Below are 23342 nucleotides of genomic sequence, written 5' to 3'. Positions count from 1 at the left end.
CTTACTACTTTAGCCCTCTTAAGTAAGGTTAGTAAAAGTAGTAATAAGTTAGAGATTTATAAGTAGGCACTAAAGACTAGTAGTATAAGTATTAGGCTATTTAGGCTAGCTATATTATTAATTACTTTAACAGCTAGCTAAAAGGTAACCTTAGGTGTATAGCCCTTACTATAGAAAATATTATATATACGTTAGAGGGGTATATAGTATCTTTTAACCTTACTAATACTATTATAGGCTTTAATTAGTATTTCTTTAATATTAATATAAAGTAACCTTACTAACTACTTAAATTTACTAGTATAAAAGTTTAGGCTAGTATTAGTAATAATCTAGTTAGGTAGGCTAAGGTAGATATTAATTTAGTATATCTAAAGTGCCTCCTATATATACTCTATAGTAATATTTTTAAGTAAATAGGCTGCTTAAAAGAATATTATAGTATTAACTATATATAAGGCTAGGTAGTTACTATTAAAGTAGATAATATTAATAATAATCTTATAGTTAAAGTTATATTTATTATTATATAAAGTAAATTTAAAGTAACTAGGCGCCTTTATATTTATCTAGTAGTAGTAGTAGACCTTAGTTAATTTCTTTAAGGCTATAATCTTAACTTTATTACTAGATTATTAGAGGATATAATAGAGCCTTTAGACTAATAAGTAGCTAAAGTAATAATAAATTTACTATAACTTATTATTTATAAGATAGTAGTAAGTAATACTTTACTTATATTAATTAAGTAGTATCTATATATAGCCTTATTTATAAATAGTAGGTATAATAGTATTACTTTAGATTAGCTTATTAGTAAGGTTATTAAATTTAATACTATACTAATCTATATCTATAAGGTAAAGTAGAAATAAGGTATTTAATAGTATTATATAGAAGGTTAGCGTACTAAAGGGGGTTAGTACGTTAATTACCCCTTATAATTTAAAGTAGCTACTACTACTAAAGCAGATTTTTACTTTACCTACTTATAACTTATCTATAGCTAGATTTCCTTTTATTTAGTAGTAAAAGGTAAGATACTACTTATATCTAGCTGTTAAATATTTAGCTACACTAGAGTTAGGTATAATACTATAGAATAAAATAAATAAATATTACTTATTAAGGGTAAAGACGTCTATATTAGGTAGCTTATTATTATATAGATTCTTATATAAGGAGTTATCTTTTATAAGAAAATAGGTTATAAATTAGTTATATAGTAATAAAAAGAGAGTAGGCCTATTAATAGTAAATAAGTTAAAGAACGTTATTAATATATAAAATATAGTGCCTAATTCTTTATCTTTATTACTTTTTATATAGTTACCTTTTTTATCTAAAGTAAATAGCTTATATCCCTTAAAGTTAGTTATAAAGTAGTTAAAGGCTTTAGGTAAAAAGTCTATTAGATACTACTTTTTATACTTATAGTAGGCTTATTACTTTTTATTTTTTAAGTGCCTTATTAACTAATAGTTAGGCTTACTATATATATAGTACTTCTTTATAAATAATAATAAAGGTAAAAAAGGTGCTCATTACTATAGATTACTATTAAAAGAGCGCTATAGTATAAAGTTACTATAGCTATAGTTATATTAGCTAAATTACTAGTAACTTTACTAGCTATTATAGGTATAGTTAGTTTAGTATTAATTATCTACTTCTTTAGTTAGGTATTAATATATAGGTTATTTAAATTATATTATATTACTAATTACTAATTAAAGCTAGCTATATACACTAGTAAATATTAAAGATAGATTAAAAAAGGTAAGAAAGCACTCTTTTATCTTATAGTAGGAGTTAAGTAATTAGTTATAGAGGGCTATATTAAATAAAGTACTAATCCTTATAACTATTCTTATAAGGGTAGTTACTCTCTTAATAAGTAACTTTAGGTATTTAGCCTTACTTTTATTTAGATTATTTAAGATAGTCCTTATTAAATTTGTCCTTTATAGCTTAGTAAGGTAGGCCTAAAAGGTCTCTTTATTTTTAAAATTACCTCTTATTTATATAACTATAGTAATAAAGTTAGTCTAGTTATAAAGATAGTTAGTATAGTACTTTATAGCCTTACCTTTAAGTATAATAAAGAAGGCGCTTATAAAGTGTTTTTACTAGATCCTAGCCTTTATATAGTAGTTATAAAAGATTATAAGCTTTAATTTAAGTAACTTATATACCTTTTTACTATACTTTATCTTATTAGGGTATAATTTAATAAGGTTAGTAAGCTAGTAAGTTATAAGTAAGGTAGTAGTAACTAGTATAACTAATAAGTAAAAGTAAGTATTACTTACCTACTTAAATAGTAAAGAAATAAAATTTAGGTTATTATATAATAAGGCTAGATTAATAGGCCTTTATTAACCTTCCTAGACTTAAGTAACTTATACTAAGGAGGTAATAATATAAGAGGGGCCTAGTTAATCTTATATTAATATTATTTCTAGTAGTAGGTTTATAATATCTTATATAAAATTAGGTTTATTAATCTTTAAGTAAAAATCCTTACTTCTTTTTTTCTTTTCTTTAATATCCTTAAGCGTTTATACCTTTAGATTATTAGCCTTAAGTGTATAGTAGATTTACTTAGTAATAGTTAGTAACTTTACTATTAATACCTATATACCCTTACGTATTAGGTAGTCTTTAAATTTAATAATAGTTTTATAAGTAGTACCTTTAAAGGTATTAAGTAACTATTCTTTAAAGTCTTTAGTAATATATCTCTATAGCTATTAACTATATAGCTATATAAAGCTATATTATATTATTTAAAGTATAATAATAGTACTTAAGACGTTATATTACTTAACTTAAGTAAGGCTATTAAGAATATTAGCTAAATTAGTTATACCTTATAGTTATATAATAATAAAGGGCTAGCTATACTTTAGGATAAGATAAAAATCCTTAATATCTTATAAATAAATATACTTTTTTACCTTAGCTAGCGCCTATAGTTTACTTTACCTTTTACTTAGTCTTTTTTTTATTATTATTACCTTTTATTAGCCTTACTAACTTCTTAATTATAGACACTTACTTTTTACTTATAGGGTTAAAAGTAAATCTATATATTAGAGGAATTACTACTATTAGTATAAATAATAATAAAATAAGTAAATAAATAATATAATATAAGGAGGTATAAGTAAGAGATAAAGTAAATAAAAAAATAAAATAATAAATAAATAAATAGTAGTAGATAGCTTTAAGGAGGCCTTATGCTTTAGTAATATAAAGAGATAGCTCTAGGGAGGCCTTACGCTTTAGTAACATAAAAAGATAGCTCTAGAGAGGCCTTATAGTAGATCTTACTTAAAAAACAAAAGGAGATATATACTGCCTCTAAAAGGAGATATATATAGACCTTACTTTTTAGTAAGTAGAATACTATAGTTAAAGATTTTTAAAGGAAGAAAGGTAAGAAGTTAAGGTTATATACCTTACTTAAGGGTAAATAATAAGTAGTCTTCTTAAATTAATTAAGATAATAAAAAGTAAGAAGTTAAGGTTATATACCTTACTTAAAAGTAAATAATAAGTAGTTTTTTTAAATTAATTAGGATAGTAAAGTTAAGTAAAAGTTATATTAGTTACTAATAACTATACTTTACTTAAAGAATAAAAAAAAGTAAAAAAAATAGTATAGTTATTAATAAGTATTTAAAGGATAAAAAAAAGTAAGTAAATTAAAGTAATATAAGTAACTTTTACTTTTTTTACTTTACTTAAAAAACAAAAGGAGGTATACTTACTAAAGGTAACGCTTAGCTACTAACTATCTAGTTAAGAAAAGAAGTTATAATTACTATAGGCTACACCTAGCTAATAATATAATATTAGAAGTATATAAAGATAAGATTAGTAGAAGCTATTTACTTATAAATACTATATTAAAAGTAGATTACTTAAGTAGTTCTTACTTAACTACTTTATAGCTAGTCCTACTAGTAAGATCTTATTTAGATAAAAACTTATAGGAGTTTATTTACTTATAATCTTATATAGGCTATTACTACTATAGTAAAATAAAAACTTAGTAAGATAAAAATCTTAATAATTAAAAAAAAAAGTTAAAAAATAAAAAAAAAAAAACTTAAAAAAGCTTAAGTATAAAAAAAATAATTATACTAAATACTATAAAGGTTATTAGTAAATAAGTAGTATATAAAAAAAAAAACTTCTTTAAAAGTAATAAAGTTAATAGTAGTAATAGTAGTTATTATATAGTAAATATAAGGCTTAAAAGGTTATTTACTAAGTATTATAAGATCTTAAGTACTAATAATCTTTAGGCTAGGTAGCACTTTAATACTTTAATTTAAGCTATTATAGTAAGTAAAGTATTATAGCCTTTTCTAATAATCCTTACTAATCTATAGTAGTAGTAACTATAAAGTTATCTACTAATTAGTGTTAGTATTATAGGGATTATAATTAAGGTAGCTATAATAGTATTAATTAACTATTAGTAGCTAGGTGAAGATAATAATTAAGGAAAAAAGAGAAGAGGTTGCTGCTGTAGGTATTTATAGTGGTGTAAGTGAGCCGCTGGGGTGAGTCACGTGATAGTAAATCACGTGACCATGGATCGGCTCCACCATTGAACAGTTGAATATCCCGACAGAATCAATAGCTCTAAATTTTAATACATATCAGTAGGTATTTGATTATTTTAGATTTAATATTTATATCTAGGGTTATGTTTCTCTAGGGAAAGCTTTTAAAGTTCAACGCTAGCCCGTGCACTCTAAGCGAGCTAATCAGGTTAAGATTCCTATAGGGGTAGGTGTAGCAGCCCAAGTTGACTTTTGGACCAGTGCGTCCTGCAGGCTGCCGTAGGCTTGGTCAAGACGACTTCCGATTGAAGAACAGGAGCTGCACAAATTGTCACTCGGCCCCTTTCGTAACAGTAACACTCGGGGGACAAAAAAGACCGCTGGTTTTGAAGAACCTTATCTTATGGCCCTATTGCCTTTAGATACCAGAAAATAGGTAAGATGTATACTTTCATACACTTTATAGACTTTCTTGTCTTATAAGTTATGAGTCCTCACAAATGTATATTTTTAGCATGTAAAAAGCTGCATTGCCTATTGCGGGAGCTGTATCCGTAGTACTGGTGGTGAGGGTGGCTGTTGTGTAGGGGGAAACCGGCGGTCTTCTTTGTCCCCCGAGTGAGTAACTGCAAAGGAAGGCGTTAGGTCATTGAGAGTCATGATCGCCCAAATATGGGGTATTGGTCAAGACATGTTGCTGCCAAGGAGAACAGGAGGCCATTAATTTCGGGGGCTGAAAGGATTAGTGCTTACACTCTCTCGTGGTCCTAGCAGATTGGTACGGAGTAGCCTCACCGTGCAGACGTTAGATTGCGGGTCGTAGAGCGGAGACCGCCAAACTCATTTGTACCCCACATCATCGGGCAATATGGCTCGGGGTCGCTTCTGATCCTTAGGAGAAGAGGGCAAGAATGGGAGACAAACAGACCAAAGGCCGACACGCCCTTGTTGTAGAGAAAAGGCTCTTCCTGATTGTGGCTCAGCTTCTAAACGAGAATCAGCATAATAGGATATTTCACACCAAAGAGAAGCGTAGGGGCAAGCACATGGCAAATCATTGAGCGTATTGTTTTTCCATATTCTATAACATACTGGAAACGTGTAGGGTAAACAGGGACCTATGCGGTGCAGTCGTCTAGATAGAAACACCAATGCCTACTAACGCAAAACAAAATGCTCCCCTCAATCAGCTTAGTTGGATACTCTGATCCAGGCAGAATAGTTGCCCGGATGAGAGCATAGCTAGAGGCAATTAGTGGAGTGGATACTCCTACGAATCTTGTGTCATCACGATCAAAAGTAAATTATAGAAAAGCCCACGTCTGATCAGGGGAAAGATACTTAGGAGAACTTCATGTTGAAGTGCTTTGTTGTTTTTCTATCTGTCTCGTGAGCTGCTTACCTGTATGTCCCCTGACCAGTACACGCTTGGGTAATATACCGCTGTCTATCAGTGACACTTGGCATGACCGCCCCGCCCTGTCCTAATACACATTGTTATTACATAATGAAGCAAGAGCTTTAACAAGGGTCGAAATCCTCCTGCATTTCCCCCTCAGTTTCTGGGGCTCTCCCAGCTATGGTAACTGCTTAGACTGACCTGGATGGTCTCACTCTAGCCCTCAGCCAAGCTTAATCTAGCTTGAGCTGGTTATGATTTTCAAGCAGCTCATGTCGATGGAACCGTAATCCTAACCTCAAATAGGCAACAACGTCGTTATGGCGGTGGAGACTATGATTAAGGACTTTATCAGTGATCATCCACTTATCTCCCAATACTTCCACCAAACAATACAGCGTGTGCATGTAAATGTAATACATGTGCGACCTTAATAGTGACCAGTGGACACGTATCACTGCAGCAATAACAACCCACGAGACTGAATGGGTGTCAGATGTGATGCGGCCTGGGACGACAGCTGCATAAGAAACCGGGATAGATAGCAATATTCCACAAGTATCATCACCATCAGCAGGGGGCAACATTACTGATATGATGGATAGCGTATATACTGTGTAAGTAAATCCGCCTTCCGCATCTATCTAAACTAACGGGAAGGGGAAAAACGGCTGTTAAATAATGCCTGTCGTATTGGCCGAAACAGGACTGGGGTGCTGGAGAAACACCCGATAGGTCATCTCAAATAAGAGTGGAAGGCGGATTCACCCGTGTATGTAGTAGTTCGGTTCAGTATGCACCTGCCTAGCCCACTATGTGACCACGCTTGCAAAGAGTGATACTACACATCATTGAGATCCACAACCAAATCCTGTCATGAGTATGTTTGTATAAGCACTAGCAAAAGCTGATCCACAGTGTTACTGCCCAAGCCGCGATTCGCTGCTCAGATGCGTAGTACTTATCTATAGTGGGACTATACAATACCAGGTTTCGTCCTGTATTCGCAGTATATGACGAGCTGGCGATTTAGAGAAAGTACAAAAGACTGGTTTTGGTCCGTCAAATCTCTCTCAACACAGACACAACTCCTCATCATTCAATCATTCAGAGTCTTCACACCAACACAATCCATTAAGCTACCACCAATTCTCACAAACATGAAGTCCTTTGCTGTCATGACCGTCGCCTTTTTGGGCCTCGCCAACGCTGTCGTAATTCAGATCTGCAGGGACCAGAGTCAGGGAAACTGTCAGTCGATTGATGTTGTTGGGTGCAGTAAGTTGGAAATCCGTTTCCTCTGCTTCTCCTCAGGGCTCTGACAGCATATAGCCAACTTTCCCGGGGGGATGAACGATCAAGTCAGCTCGGTTAACACCGGCAACATTGAGTGTGTCTTCTTCGAGTAAGTGACTACTGCCCCCTGTTACGTGTTTGTTGTACCGAATGGGATCGACTCTCTGCCTCTTCCGTGCACCTCTTCGTATGGCCATCGCTAATCAAATGTGTGCAACAATTAGGCACGGAAGCTGTGGAGGTGGTTCTTGGACCACCAGGGGACAGCAGAACACGGTTCCCACCGAGTGGAATGATCGTTTCAGCTCCGTCCGATGCTGAATGATACCAGAATAGTAGCGTCTCAGCCTGATAGTTGGGATGGAAGTACAGCACCACATGTGATAGATATTTGGGATCGTGAAGCAACCAATTGAGAACTTCATCATTGATTCCCTTATCATGTTTCTGGCTGCTTTTGGTTTCAAATGCACGTGGTACCATAATTGAATCCAGGATGGCAACTTCGCACCAGTGAGAGGCCTGCCACTTCAGACCGTTATGAGAACCCCGGTCAAAAGATTAGTTGTTCCACACTTCTATGTGCATCTTGACTCGAATAAGACTACTGGCAAGTATACCGAATAACATGAATACCTAGCTCTTGTCTTGAAAAGGCCAAATGCCTGACATTTGATACGTTTAAAGCCCAGAAGGTGAATAATATTATCAACGATATGTTTGTTAGGCCAGATCTGGTTAGACTAAAGTAGGTTAGGGGCGGATGATTGCAAATTATGAAGACGAAATGGGTTAATGCAGGAGACGTCTGACTGCCACGTGATATACATGTCAGCCGCTGCCTAGAAATGATTCCAGGATCCCAACGACTAGTCCTTATTGAAAATAAAGAAATATACCGCGATAAAAATACCAAAAATACGTCCGGGGATTCGATATCAAGGCACCAGCATTGTCTGACTGTCTGCGACCTTATCTTAATCCAGCTTTGGTGGCACACTTGAGGTCAGTGAACAAATCAGAATCACGCCTCTACGGAGCCCTCCGCTCATGGCGACTCTCAACCCTTCACCAGCCTTCTGGAGGCCCGCGGCCCTGCCACTCTTCACCAGCCTCCTCGCCCTCCTTGGCGCCGCAGACGGGGCCTTTAACCTCGCCAAGCCGGAAAGTGGGGCCGCGACATTCGGCCTGGTCCCGCCGCACCGCGATTCCCTGACGCCAAGCCAATTCGACGCCTTCCACCACGCGCTCATCAAGATCAAGGGGGCCCGCAATCTGCACATGTCCTCGTGCATTCTGGCTCTGGTGCTTTACGGCCAGTTCTCGGACGTCTGCCGCGCGTCACCGGTGGCTGCTGTGGCGGTGAGGCGGTGCGTAGGGATCGTACTGACGCTGGGTGCCGGGGTTGGGTTCAGCGGGGCCGCTGTCGTGACGGAATATCTGAAGAGCCCGGATGCCTCTACGGAGGCTGTTGAAGTTGGGATCGCGAAGGTCAAGGCGCACTTACTTACGAACGTGTCCATAGTTGCTCTTGGCTTGATGTACCTATTTTACTGAAGGGGTCCTTGTAAAATCATCGTCCTTGATGTTCGCGGATGTTGAATATGAGGCCGTGAAGTTATCTTAAATGATAAGCAGTGCTATGACAGTTGACCCATTTGTGAGCCGTAATTGTACGATTTACCTATATTCAATAGTCCATTTATGCCAAATCGAGAAGAAAAGATACCAAATCAAAGCACAGCTAGCCGCGGGTGATTCTTGGCCTTTCTATTATCTCATCACTATTCTAAGTTGCGCAGACAGGAAGCTGACAAATGATCGACACCAAATCGCTCAAACAGACAAACTCACCACGAATCTTGGGGGCGGGAGATGCCGCGGTCCACAGAATCTGACGTATCTCTCAAGGCAGAGCTATTTTTTCACCATGAGAACATCTTGTTTCTCGCGTAGTAATGATTGTTCCACTTGATTAAGCCGCTAAGCACAGAATTTATTGATGCACCGTTTGATTCCATAGCCACCAACTAGTACGATGAACTGAAAAGTTCATGAAGTAGTAGAAACGTCTACCTCTCTATGTGGTTAGATATATCATGTGGTCCACGAAATGGTTGCATCTGATAATGAACCCGCACCATAAAGTATCAGGGATAAAGGCAGGCTGGATGAATCCGTGAGAGTGTTGTCAGATGCAACACCCATAGGCTTCGTGGACTACGATACATATTGCTTGCTCCGATCAAGATTCCACAAGCTTACTTGTTGCAATTCTCATCCTCTTGCCAAACATCCACAGAGGGATGGTTAATAGAGAGAAGAGGCCCATGAGCATTCCAAATATGCCAAACGGCTCCGCCGGTCCCTTCTCCGCGACCCAATTCGCAACAAAAAATGTCCAGGCAAAGGCGATAGTGGCTCGTATAATGGTAACCATGACGAAACAATCACCAGCTCGTTGTTTGTAGGCGTCAATAAGCTATTGGGAAACACTAGTCAGCATCGGCTTTAAGTTGGAAACGATCTCGATGGACTTACGTAGTTGAAACCGACGGAGGGGAGCTGCATTAGGCCAAAAGCAACCATTGCATAGCCGGCACATAGGCCAACCCAGCCATTCTTGGAGGGGTATTGGGCAGAAAATCCAAAGACTAAGAAACCGCCGGTCGCGACGACAAGAGATAGAAACATAATTGGGAGCCTGCTCTCTGCCTCCGCGAGACCACTGCCAGAAGTCTTGACATTCTTCTTGAGCAGGGCGTCTGAGAGGATGTAAGTGTATGCCGCGCCCAAGAGTGTGCCAACCAATCCTCCAATGTTTATGAGCCCAACATTGTTTCCCCAGAGATAAGGTGGTGAGGCAACCAGCTGAGGACCGATGACGGAGATTGTCACGATCCCACCGACTAGGCCGGCATAATGGAACATCACAACCCAAGTGCCAGGGAGCCAGAGCGTCTTCCATGGTGCCGCAAAATTGCTGACCACATTGCCGCGGTAGTGTGTGAACCCAAGCGACCTTCCAAAGGTGTATGGGCGATAGTCCAGCATTTGACTCCTAGAATCCTCAATGCGAATTTCGCTCCCCTTCTCACCGCTATTAGAGCCGGTCGTAGTTTCCACGGGCGAGACTACACGATCGTATAGTGTCTCTGGCACAAGCAAGATAGTGCAGACAAAGCAGAAAGCGGAAATAGCGACTCCTACCCAGAAAATATCCGCCCAGCCTTTTGAAAAGCCGATGTAACCGCCAGCAATGCCGCCAATAAGCGAGCCTGCAGCCAGGAACATTGTATAGACAGCCTTTCATCGCAAGTTAGAACTCTGGAACTTGGACTCTGTAGAAGTCCACTTTTACTCACCATTGCACGCCCACGTTCATCTACAAAGAAGACCTCGCCAATCAGGGCCGGGGCTACGGTCTCAGAGGCGCCAGCCCCTATGCCTTGGAACAATCTTGCCACCAGTACCGAGTTATAGGTGGTTGAGACAGCGCACCATATGGTGGCGACTGTCATCAGCAGCGTCGCGGCCAATAACACTGGCCTCCGACCAAAGATGTTTGAGCAGGGAACCCACAAGATGTTGGACGTCCCGAGGAATAAGGTGTTGACCTGGAGAAATGACGCAAGTTAGCCACCTGGAAGTCTACCGCGACAAAGCGTGGAGAAACGAACAGCGATGAAGTGCGTCAGGTCACCATAAGGCCGAACTTGGCTGGGAAATGTTTTAAACCATAATTGAAGTGCTGGCGCAATGCTCGCAGATGTAAAGTTGCCACAAAATGAATAAAACGAGACAACCAGGAGCAACGCGAGTTTCCGCCATCGTGCCCAGTTCAGAGGGTCCGCTGGGTCCTCAGATGGCGGTGGAAATCGAGTAAATGAGTTGGGAGACGTTGATATGCGGGTAGATTCGTCTTCGATCACAGAGCAATGTTTCGTCAGCTGGTAGGTCCCATTTGAGAGAGGAAGAACAAGCCGTGGTCGCTTGTAATAGCTACACGCAAATAGTTGGTTGTAAGAACCAGTGTGCCAAATGACTTACCCAGTAACCTCGCTGTTCCCGGTGGTGTAGCGGCCGCGACCTCTTGTTTGCTCAGAGCAAATGCATATCTCCAGCCTGACATCGCGAGGGTGTTAGTCTGCTCAACGAGATGGAAATGAAAAGTGAAGACAGCGAAGTTGCCAGGATAGAACCGGTAGAAGGGAGATGTGGGACAAGGAGTGGTCTGATTACCATTGGTGCTTCTCCCTCGTCTTTATCAATCCTTTATCAGCTTTTACAACAGCGACGGAGGGCTGGACCACTTAACGTTGCATCGACGCTACCCCGGATTCTCCAGATATCCACCCAACCTTGGAACTTGCTATTGCCGGCGGGGGATGAGGGGGTTCCGAGGTGGGGGAACCTGGGGCCTGTGAGTTGTGGCGGGAACGCTGGTGACCCAAACCGGTTGGAGGAGTAAAAGTAAAATAAAAAGATTCCGGGGCGCATTCTCTTCAGATCTTGTTAAAACTTCACTACAAGAAGTCAACATAACGTAGGTAGAGTCTTGAGCCGTAGTCAAGTTCCGCCGTTATCTTGCTGATGCCGGCCACCTCCTTCCAGACATCGCCATTCCAGACAATGGATTATTGGTCCACAACATTCAGACAATGCATGATACAATTTGATGGCCAACAACAGATTACCCTCCATGCTCCTGTGCAGCTTGAGTGACTGAGGGTAAAAGCCGAACCAATCAGGGCCTGAGCCTGTTTTGGTCTGCCGGCCCCGCCGTTGGAGTCGCGAAAGGTGGAGTGCCGAGATCTGCACGAAGAGGCTGGCATCCTCATTGGGCACGATGACAGTCCTATCTGTAACCCACTCGGGTTCAAGATATTAGCCACTGTTTGAGGAAGAGATTGCCGAAACCATTTAGGAGCCCGCACGCATAAATCTATCGGTGTGTCGCGCCGCGCTCAAGGCCGAATACCCTAGGTCTAGGTAAACATGATCCGTAAGACGAGCCCTCTGCCACGGTTTTATGACCCCGGGGTGGGGAGGTTGTCATAAATCGGCCAAGAGAAACACCCCGCTATTATTTCGATAAAGCCTGAAGAGAAAGTGTCCCGGTCTTTGACCCATCTACTTGCCGCTTATCCCGGATCCTCTGTGACCACGTGTTGACGACAATAAACCATAATTCGTTCAAATCGGGCTCTGGTAGGGAACAAAGTCGGAGAGCTAGTAATGGATCTTAAACTCAATACCCCCAAGAGGACAGCTGTATGTATTTCGTATAGGAGCTTGCGTTAACGAGTTAGGGGTAGTGGCAGGGAATTGAGTAATTATGCCATACCCGCTATTACGACCAGATCACAACGCCACAACTCAGGTAGGACGTAACCCCTGCATGCAGCATGAAATTCGGAATACCCTGACCAGAAGTACTGCAGGCAACAGGAGGTAGCATTTCCCCCACCCTACCCGTGGGTGACGTGTCGGGAAAACAAAACGGGCAGGACAGAAATCTCAGACTTAAAGATTAGAAATCACAGTCCGATGCCTAGCTGGCTAATAATTGATTTGAAGATTAGATGGCTCTTGTCAACTTTCGTTGGAAATATCGGTCGCCTTTGGCTTGAAGATATTAGGGCAGTGACCTTTTTAAAGACAAGACGATGTGAACAGGCTCGTGATCTGACACCTTAATACCTGACGAACAAATCAAGCCGGCGTCACGGCGACGCACTTATCATTAATTGGCTTTTTCGAGGTTCTCCAACACTTTGTGCTTGGTGTGGATAACTCCGCCTGCCATGATCTTTGGAACATATCCATGTCAAGGTTAAGGCCAGTTCGAGAATCCAAAGGCAAATGAACTATGGCCGAGTGAGGCTAGTCAGAATAGGCAGGCAAGCGACACTTCATCCGACATTTCCATTCCGTCGATTCCGGGCCTACAGCCGCCATGAAGCTATGCATGCTGACAGATAAGTGATTGCGAGAGACCCGAAAGTTGCGGGATCCCTTATGGAATCCAACGCACCCATAATCTGTCTCATCTAAGTTACTGATTAAATAACTATGAATGGAACCAAACGACCCCACAACACATTTTCCCTCGATTTTGGCGGAAGTACGGGTGGACATATGGAGCTGGCCGGCGTCAGCACCACTATATAAGCCTGACCCTGTTCAAACATCTGCGGTATTCTTGTTGCATATAGGCCTTTGCGTGTGGACTTCTTTTCAATGTCTTACATTTCTTGCTTTCATTCAATATGCTTTTTACACAGCGCAAGATACTCAAGAATACAACGTCGGTACAGAGTCTAATGTATAGGCAGGTGATCCGGTCTCGGCGGAGTTGTAGCTCATTGACCATTCCTCGTCATATCCAATGATGACAATCTGAGCAGAATGTCACTCGAAGTAAAGTGTACCCTAGACTGGATGAATTAGTCACAGAAGCTCTAATGATTAAAAGCAAGCAAGCAACTTGTTATGAATAAACACAGGAGCACGCCTTGGAGGCTCTGCGACTCCAAAGGCAGGAGCAAGAGCAAAGCGCTATTATAGCTCTGTGACTTAGCACGCCGGGCCTCGTGTGAAACCTCTTGCCAGAAGAGAATGAATTCTACTATGCAGATTGTACTGGTAAAAAGCCAGATGGATCCGGTAAAGGCATAGACGCGTCAAACGGGATTTGGCCAGGTCCGTCTAACATCATCGCGCCCCAAAATCCCTGATCCATAGACACCCCAGCTAACCACGTCATGTTCGGTTCATTCAATACCGGACCAGAGTCCAGTTGCGCCAGGCTGGGTGTTTGCTCTTCCACAGGCGGCGCCATTCTAGAAAGGTACAACTGCCGTAACCATCTGGCCCGGTAAGCATAGTTGGACCATCTCGAGCTATTGTCTTCGAACACCCGCCGTTTTTGGCCGACGACGAGAGCTACGTTGTCCGCCTCTTCAAGCTTGTCTCCCAGCTGACGGGTTAGCTCCGCCATGTCCAGTTTCTGCCGTGCCAGTCCCACGTCCCAGTCGCTAGCTGCACGCTCCAGCAGAAGTCGATGCGATGTCGTCATTGTGAATGCCAAGTCTGCGACCGAGTTGAATGGTAGATATGCGAACTTTTCTACCGATATGTCCAGCAAAGCCTTCGCGGCATTTTCAACTGCTTGTAAGCAACACCAAAGCGCTTCGGTCCTGCTGTGTGGCTCTGTGAGAGACGTCGCCTCGGAGGGCCTTGCTGCACGCATGCCTATACAAGGCTCATATAGTTTGACCATCAATGCCTGGTAGTGAGCCCATAACATTGCTGTTGCACATGGAAATTAGTCATTCCGCTTCGCACAACAAAAAGATGCGGCACCCACGTTGGTTTCTGTTTATAATAGGCTCCTCCGACTCCAAGGCAATTATCTCCTTGCGAATCGACAACAAGACCGCAGCAAAATGTTCTCGGAAGATTGGCACAGCTATTCCCTCGTCTTTGTCGGTATTTGGATACACCGAGCGAATGCGGTCTCCGATATTTTGCAGCCGGATAAGCGCAAGTAGTTGCGCATCAGAGGGCAGTTCAGAGGCCTCGCGAATGGCTTTGAAACATCGAGCGATTTGTGGCCTATATTGTATTTGCGAGTACTTTCGCATGGCTGCCGGGTTACTAAAAGGAAAGTCAGTCTTTTTCTCTTGATTCAAATTGGCTAATGGGCATACCTAGATGCGACAAAGTAGCAGCCTAGGATTGCCCTTTGCTCTTCGAGGGTTTGTTTCGTTGACTCGATCTGGTTGCCTCGACCTAGGAGAGCCCATGCTTCGGGTAGTGAAGATCTTGGCATCCAGCTCATGAAGCCTCCAAAGGAGAATAAGGTCATCTCCATCACCATGCCGATTGCCATTTGTAGCAGTGAGTAGGCATTGGTACCCATCTGAAAGTGAAGGTCACCCCTGAACCGAGTCACTGTTAGACAGGTTTGCCCCAAATATAGGTTATTTCCATAACGATGCGGATTTGGATTGACTCCAACTCGCCAAAGCATGAGATGAACTTACCAAGCAACGTAGACCAGAAGTCCCTGGAGTAGTTCGATCGACTGTTCCCCTAAGACAACGACGTGCATGGCCGCATGCCGGCGGACCCAATCGTCAACTGCCTTCTGGACAGACGCTGTCTGGGGCACAACAGCCTGCATTATGCACCAGAACAAGAACTTCTTCGTATCGTGAAGCTCTATGGCTGTCATGTCATGTCGGACAGGTACGAAGGGGAAATTGGTAACCAATCGTGTTCGGTAGATGTCCAAGTATTCTTCTGCCTTTGCAACGGAGATGCTAAAGCCTGGGACCAGGTAAAAGGTAGCGTCTGAATATCTTGAATCTGGCACTGAAATTATATGGGATTCTGGGGTGCTGGCGGGAATGCCGCTTGATGTAGTACGACAGCTTGGGGCTTGGTGGAGACCAGGCAGTGTCACCGCATTGTCTGGAGACAGGTGCCGAGCCTCACCTTCTGGGCCTGTCGCACTTGATTTCAAGCCGTGGTCTTCCTGGGCCTGCTGCTGAGACTGAAAGAGGTTGACTAGGCCATCTATCTTCTTCTCCAGTTCCAAGACACGACTGCTCTCCCAGTCAGTTGCACGTCCATAACTGGTAAGGCATCAATCCCGAGCAAGATAGTAAGATCTATTTCAGAGATATCGCCCGTATGGAGCTATGGTAGGTTGTGTCGACTTGCCTAGACTTGCCGCGTTTCTTCCTCGGGACGGGGTCTGGTACGCGGCACGATATGCTCATCCGAGAGCATCTGAGCATGCTGTCAGCCCACTGCAGGCAATACTAGAACGAGAATACAAATAATGATTGGATAATACCTCAAGCAATCGGTTCGTTCGCTGTTTCCCGATTCCGGTGGCCATCTACACCTAATTTTCTGGCGAGCACAACTAGTGCAAGCTCGGAATTTCTTGGCGTTCGCAAAGTCGGGGCTTTCGCTTTCGGACATGTCGAAGGATGACGACGGGAACAAGATACAAGGTACGTAGTCCGAACTTGATTTAATACCTGACTCTTGGTAAATTGAATGGGCTCTGTCAAAGCAAGGACGAACGATATTTGGCCTAAAACGGATGGCAGACGATGCATCAAGTTCAGGTCAGGAGCGGACCTGATGGAAAGGTCCGGAGACCGCGACATTCTTAAGTTCCGGAAACACATGGTCAGAGGTCGTCGGTACAATATGATTGGCTGTAGCTAGGTGGAGAGGCACGGATACGGATGTTCTCAAACTCCCGAAACCGATCCTCCAAGGAAGGAAGAATGGCTTTGGTATTTGCCGTATCTAACCGCTTTTAGTAAGGGCACTCACAGAAAGTACGCTAACAGCTCCCTCATCCAGACTCACTCATATCACCAAGTACAGTCTTAATACACTCCAAAGCTTGATAAGAAAATGGCAATCAAGATACACAGAGTACAAAGTATACGTGGTATATTACTATGGCTAGCAATGGTAAGAAGGATCTTGCTCTTGGGGGTTAGTAGAGAGGTAGTCAAGGGAAGTGTTAGTGCCGCGGCCAAATATCCGTACTCCCCGGGTTTAGCGTTCGGTTTTAGCACTAGTAGGAAGCTTGGGCCAACGGCATCAGCTACCAATCAATGACATTCAAAACCATAACTTTTTTTTAAGTCTGTCAATTCGTATTCGTCGCCGACAAGCTGGTCGGTCATGTCTAAGTTGCCCGGGCTTCTTCTAGCGGTGCAGATAAAGCTACCTGTGACGCACTTCACCCTAGTTATTATTTGCAAGATTTACTATGTACTTCGTGCGCTCCGATGTTATGGAGGAATCAACGTCACGGGGTTCAGATGGCGGAGCTTTGTGCTAACATAAAAGACCGGCGGAGACCCCCACTTCAAATTGTGGCAATATAGAGTTTCCGGTATGGATCATGCTAGAGAGCCTTCTCATACAATCTAGACATGAAGTGATTAACTGTGCTTGACCGTCATCTCATGATTTTTCCAGGATAGTTGCGGGTAAACCGTGTGTCATATATGCGTTGTTGCCGCTAGTTAGGATAATTGATCCAGAACAAGCCGATGATATCAACAGAATGGTCACCCCGAGTAGGATAACAAAAACGGTTTACTTAGGGAATCCTACCAAGTCCGATCAGATGCCCATGAGATACCAGCAAAGATACGATAACAGTATATCAACTGAGGTATATCGTGTGTGTAGTAGCATTAGCCTTGACGTGATTACCCTTGGGGTATGTCTTGCCGTTTTGTGCATCCAACCCGCGAGTCGTTCTGTTTACATCACTGTGGTTCGTGTTTGATTAGATATCAACCGTATAAAAAATCCTGTCCGATTATCGCTCAAGTAGAGCCACTCGGTTCTAACAATAGTAGTACTAGTAATAGAATCAAATTTTGGTCCATCCTTGGCATACTTTCCTTCCCGAAGCCTGCCATAGGGCCTGGGTTGAAACGAAAAGGATGTGTCCTTTCACCCTTTGGCCTTTGGTATAAGTTCTCTCCAATGTAATACAACCGAGATGTCATACTGTATGTTTGTCGTTGCGATTTGTTTGGTCCAGAGGAGATTTGTCTGACTCTGACAAAACGACAAGGCGGCGGTCCCGTTCCGAATTCTCTGTCAGAAATGGATAGCTTGTTAGCTTGGCTGGTGCGTAAACATTCTTCATCTATATTTACTACATTGCATACCCATTCGGCTACAAAACATCAACAATCACCGCACTTACTACATTAACTTTGATTTGCTAGCCTCTCCAGTGTTCTATTTAAACGCATTAATGCATTCAAATTCTGGTGAGTGTGTAAATACAGCTCTTAGAATAGCATCTATTAAGTTGGACTGCTCTCGGGTTATTTAACTGGGTATTGCGTTCCTCAACTCACCACGCCATAAGTCATTGCCTAATCGACACGGATTTGATCTGCCAGCGCTTTCGATGATGTCTTCTGGAATTCTAGCAAGGTCTCGGCCATACTCTCTTCTTGGCTGTGGCTCACATTATTTTCAGTTGCAACTTATCAATCAAGGTAGGTTCAGCGGATCCCTGATGTGGGGATATCCGAGACTTACGGGGTGAATGTGGAGGATCTATCCGAATTCTACCAGAAATATATTAGAGCTTATGACAAAGCCCTCCAGTACGTGTTTTTGATTCACGCAGTTCATGGATCGAGATGTCACTCTCGAGGGGAAGAGTTTTGAGAAGATCAAACGAAAAAGGGAGATGCAGTCATACAGAAAACGCCCAGTGGCTTAGAAACAAGACGCCAGCTCTTGGGACGACGGATTCTAAACCCCCCGTCTCTGTTATCACTGCATCATACATAGTGTGAGAAAGTATTCCGTAGCAGTAATTGTTGAAAGGATACGTATTATCCAATAGGGCCATTGAACCGTCTGGTTTCTATCACGGCCTTGGCATCGAACACCCCCTCTGTTAGTCCGAAAACTCGAGTGTGGACTGTATCAGAAACGTCTCGCACTTTAGAAAAGGCATACGCCAGTCAAGATAAGTCAACACACTGATATGGGCAATCAATGGCGGTCATGCAGATCTCCCGTTGACCCTAGCTCTCGCCGCTAGGAGACCCCCCGCAAGCAAAATATCAAGAGTGCCAGTCGGTGGCCCTCGCCTCTTTCACTGGTTGAAACATCGTTTCACCCACTGCCTTGGTAGTATCCGAGTTCGTTTAGCCGGTTACCGAGTCGATCTGGCATGCGCAGCATTTCTGACAGCTCTCTTTTGGTTTACCTACTTGTCGCTCCAGCGCGCGGACCCGACGCAACGAGATAGATTTTTGACCGACCCGCCGTGTCGTCCTTATTCTCCCCACTCGAAAGAGTAAGTAATCCACCCAACCCTTAACTCTGACAATGCCTAATGTTTCTCCTTCGTCTTTTGGGCTCATTTGTAAGCATACTTCGGTGTACCATGGGGCCGAAGAAACGAAACATGTCACGTTTGAGATACCTGGCGGCTCTAATTGGGCAGTGCGGTCATCTCATATCTAAAGATGTCTAAGCTTCACAGCTCTTGCACATAGTGGCAACTCGCCGAGCCTATGTCGGTTTCCCAAGCTGCTTCGGTCTCATGATCGGGAAAGGCTTGCCCAGTGCGGAAATTCATGGGAAAAGGTTTATTCTAGGGGCCGGGTATACTTGCGTAATTTTTGTCCGCAGTGCATTGCCTTTCTAAGATGCCACAGGTTGATGGTATTTGCTTAAATATTGCAGCACCCTCCTCGCTTCCCACCAGCGTTGTTCTTTTCAGTAGTGTCTCTCTTCGATATCTATACAGCGTCTTATTCACTTCATAAGTATAAAGATTATATCAAGCTTTCAAGATGAAGTTCAGCTCCATTGTCATTTACCTTTCTGCAACGATCGGGGGCTCTTTAGCCGCAGCCATCAACGGTATGTGTTATATTGAGTGTGGGGGAGAATATCCTGCACCTTTACTTACTCTTATACAGAACGTCAAACCCCAGGCCAAGCGCCCCCGACACCCAAGGTCATCCCTGTCGTAGTTGGCAGCCCGACCCGTGAGAAATCAGTCTCATTCTATCCCGAGGTCGTCAGGGCCAATCCCGGCGACATCGTCCAGTTCCAATTCTGGCCCAACAACCACACCGTTACTCAAGCCGCCAGCACCCAGGCGCCCTGCATGCCTCTCCAAGATCAGAATCCGAATGCCGTTCACTCAGGATTCATTCCTGGTGTTACTGATGGATCTCCCGTCGGCACCTTCAATGTGCAGGTCGAGAACACCGACCCGATGCTCCTGTACTGCGCGACGGGGATGCATTGCCAGTTGGGAATGGTCATGATCATCAACCCGTAAGAGAGCCTCAACCCCCTTACACACTGTGAGCTGAGCTAACAATTGAGTAGTCAGGCGGATGCGGATGTGCAGGCCTACAAACAGGCTGCTGGACAGTCGCAGGGCAACGTACCGGCCAAGAACGTAGCAGGTGGTGTTGCAGGCAGGATTCCTTCAAATTTGGCCGTTCCTCCTGTTGTCTAAGCGAGAGATGGCGCATCTGAATTACCCGTGCATAAAGTTTATCAATACAATCCGAAGTGTTACCTATCTCTACCTAGCCTTGCATACAAGGGTTCGTTGCACCTGGGTGGGCTTTAACGAACAGACGTGCATGGTTAAGGTGGTGGCATTGCGGCAGCCGATTTTCTGCTTAAATGTTTGGGTTTCTTTGCGCGGATCCTTGATTGGCTACGTTCTCGGGGTATGGCCTTCGAGCTACGCGATTCGCTGATGCGTCTTCCTTCACACTGGGATGCACTCAAACTTAAATTCTTTCCAACTTGTTCATCCTACGGTGCATTACGCCATCTATCATGCTTTTCTGGCACATAACTATCTGTACCCACAGAGCCTCATTACTCGAAACCCTTCGTGACACCATCTTTTTCCTGCGGGATGCAGCATAATTGGGGTGGAATCATCCATCCGTCCGCCCAAATTTCCAAATACTTTGCACCCTAATTAATTATAGTATTGGACCACGCAAAACACATGCCATTGCACTCATACTGAAACGCACTTAGGATCACCACATGCTCGATTCCACCCGGTGGTTTGTTGAGATCTAGATACAACCAGCTAGAGCCTTGGGCGCGTACAATAGCGTCCAAGGTTCTCCCGTGCAGCGCACATCGTCAGGCTGCTTGAATACGAATGAAGAGGAAACAAACTCACGGGAAAGGTTAGCAGCGTCCTCGAACAGTTTTTCTCACTCGTCACACGGTCATATGTACTGCAAGTTCCTACCCGGTCACTTACGACGGACAACAATACAGGCCTCGCGGGAGGTGAAAAGACAAGATGTGTAGTGTTTACATCTGTAATAAGACTATTGGTATCACATGTCGATGGTCAGAGTGACAGAAATAGTGGTGTATTTACTATTTGCTGTTGGGTTGATTGAACAAGTGAAGTAGGAAGAAAGTGGCAGCTGCCATAGATACTCGTTGTGTAAGTGAGCTGCCGAGGTCGGTCACGTGGGGGGGAGGGGGGGGGGGGGGGGTCTTTGGCGCCACGTGACTTTGGATCGGCTCCACCCCCCACCGGATATCTTTCCTGGCGATCTCAGGGAATAGGGGAGACAGTGGATCGGACTGCTGAGCCCTTGCACCTACTGAGGCCAATGGGCGAGGCTTTAGAAGAATGGAGACAACAGTGGCTCGCGTCTGTGTAAAATCGATGCATCACTTCCTCTGCTATCCCTGACAGCATGATTCGTCTCTCTATTCAGGAAAACACGTTAGTTTATTTGCCATTTTGGCATGTTAATTTTCGCTTGACATATCTATATTTTCTCTTATTCAGAGCGAATGCATTGTGGATACAAGCCCTTGACTTCTCTCTTCTTTTAAGCTAACTCCATGTGGTACTTGTAAGGAGTGGGGCCCGTGAGTTGATATCAGCAAGGTCCTGTACGGTATACATCTCACCTGACGTACCCCCCGCCTGGCTGACGTGACCTAGGCCCACCCAGAAATATAGATTAATCCTGTATCAATCCAGGATCAATCCATAACCCTAACCCTTATACCCTTCTATCTAACACTAAAAGAATAAACATATACCATAGGCTAAACTAACCACTGACCCTAACTACTAACCCTAACTACAAACCCTAACCTGTATCTATGAGTTTTAGAAGAATCAATTATACCTTACCTGACGTACCCTCCTTCTTGATAGGGTTAGGGTTAGAGTGGGCCCAGGTCAGGTCAGCCAGGGGGGGGGGGGGGTAGGTCAGGTCAGCTGCATCCTAGGTCCCGTAAGTCTAATAAGCGGTGGCCGGCCGCTAAGGAATGCCCTCTTAACTCTGCCGGCCGACCACGACGACATAAATGTTAAGAGATGCGGGGTTGTTCTCGGTTGTTTTCGGTTGTTCTTGGCCTCAGAGTCTTATACTCTCCGGTTTCCCCGCAGCTAGATACAAGACATCCCAAACCACAACGGCAGACGGGATGACTCATGTATAGGCTTTGGATCGGTATTTGACTGACTTGGTGTCAGGTGCCTAGAGTGAGGCCCCAGGGGGGCACTAGAGTGGGACTAAGAATAAATAAACTAGTTACTAAAGGAATAACAAAAGGGGAAAACTTTATAGAAAATAAGGGTTAGAGGAGGTATATTAAAATAATTATTATAATTAAACCCTAATTATACTTATTACTAACTTTTTTACTTAATACTATTTTTACTTTTAATATATTTAAATATCTTTTTATTTTTAGGTGTATTAACTACTAAAGTAGTAATAGTGCTTATTAAATTCTAAACTATAGCTTAGTAATAAAAAAGCTCTATAATAAGATAACTAACGCTTAATATAACTAAGTTTATACTAGTAGATAAGTAGTATACTATTAACTTAGGTAAGCTATTAAAAAAAGAGCTAAAGGCTTTTTTAAAAAAAAAAGTAAAAAAGGTAAAAAAAAAGAAAATAATTAATTAAATTAAGACTTTTTAAAGTAGTATATTTATAAAAAATATATAAAAAGAAATAAAAATAACTACTAATCTTTAACTAAAGGCTAAATAACTTTATATTAATATACTTTTAAAAAGATTACTTACTTTAAGGTATAAAAAAAAAGCTAAAATAAACTATAAGAATTCTTATTTTAGTTAGAAATATATTTTAATATAGTAAAAAATAAGTTTATAACTAATAATAATAAAGTAAGATATACTAATACTATATTAAAAAGTAACTTAGTATATAAATAAAAAAAGTATATAGGTTTTTATTATAAAAGTAAAATTAGTAAAGTACCTTAAAAAGTTATAAAAGACTAGCTAAAAGTAAATATTACTAATAATAATATATAAGCTTTTAGTACTACTATAAAGCTAAATATTATATAATAAGCCTTAGGCTAGTTATACTAATAATTTATTAATAAGTATAAAATAGTTAAAAAGAAGTACTTTAACCTTTAAATAAAAAGGTAATAAGTAGTTTATATTTTAAACTAAGTGCTTTTAGACC

At 42.1% G+C, this 23342-nt stretch overlaps 5 protein-coding genes across 5 annotated transcripts; 3 read left to right on the top strand and 2 right to left on the bottom strand.

Moving 5' to 3' along the window:
* Positions 1-7139: 7139 nt before the first annotated feature.
* Positions 7140-7596, top strand: GLRG_11874 (uncharacterized protein; the record flags this gene model as incomplete). Its single annotated transcript, XM_008102554.1, has 3 exons — positions 7140-7257; positions 7312-7384; positions 7500-7596. 3 exons carry the CDS (start codon positions 7140-7142, stop codon positions 7594-7596), a joined length of 288 nt encoding a protein of 95 aa, XP_008100745.1.
* Positions 7597-8325: 729 nt separating this feature from the next.
* Positions 8326-8832, top strand: GLRG_11873 (uncharacterized protein; the record flags this gene model as incomplete). Its single annotated transcript, XM_008102553.1, has 1 exon — positions 8326-8832. One exon carries the CDS (start codon positions 8326-8328, stop codon positions 8830-8832), a length of 507 nt encoding a protein of 168 aa, XP_008100744.1.
* A 688-nt stretch (positions 8833-9520) lies between these two features.
* Positions 9521-11407, bottom strand: GLRG_11872 (major facilitator superfamily transporter; the record flags this gene model as incomplete). Its single annotated transcript, XM_008102552.1, has 5 exons — positions 9521-9757; positions 9817-10581; positions 10641-10892; positions 10956-11197; positions 11326-11407. 5 exons carry the CDS (start codon positions 11405-11407, stop codon positions 9521-9523), a joined length of 1578 nt encoding a protein of 525 aa, XP_008100743.1.
* Positions 11408-13572: 2165 nt separating this feature from the next.
* Positions 13573-16275, bottom strand: GLRG_11871 (uncharacterized protein; the record flags this gene model as incomplete). The annotated part of the gene is made up of 7 exons (XM_008102551.1): positions 13573-13677; positions 14063-14589; positions 14648-14937; positions 14991-15221; positions 15327-15895; positions 16005-16077; positions 16145-16275. 7 exons carry the CDS (start codon positions 16273-16275, stop codon positions 13573-13575), a joined length of 1926 nt encoding a protein of 641 aa, XP_008100742.1.
* Positions 16276-19661: 3386 nt separating this feature from the next.
* On the top strand, positions 19662-20341 carry GLRG_11870 (extracellular serine-rich protein; the record flags this gene model as incomplete). Its single annotated transcript, XM_008102550.1, has 3 exons — positions 19662-19731; positions 19791-20154; positions 20209-20341. 3 exons carry the CDS (start codon positions 19662-19664, stop codon positions 20339-20341), a joined length of 567 nt encoding a protein of 188 aa, XP_008100741.1.
* Positions 20342-23342: the final 3001 nt, after the last annotated feature.

This window comes from Colletotrichum graminicola (genome assembly GCF_000149035.1).
Source record: "Colletotrichum graminicola M1.001 genomic scaffold supercont1.155, whole genome shotgun sequence".
NCBI lineage: Eukaryota > Fungi > Ascomycota > Sordariomycetes > Glomerellales > Glomerellaceae > Colletotrichum > Colletotrichum graminicola.
This window is presented reverse-complemented; position numbering and strand designations above follow the sequence as displayed.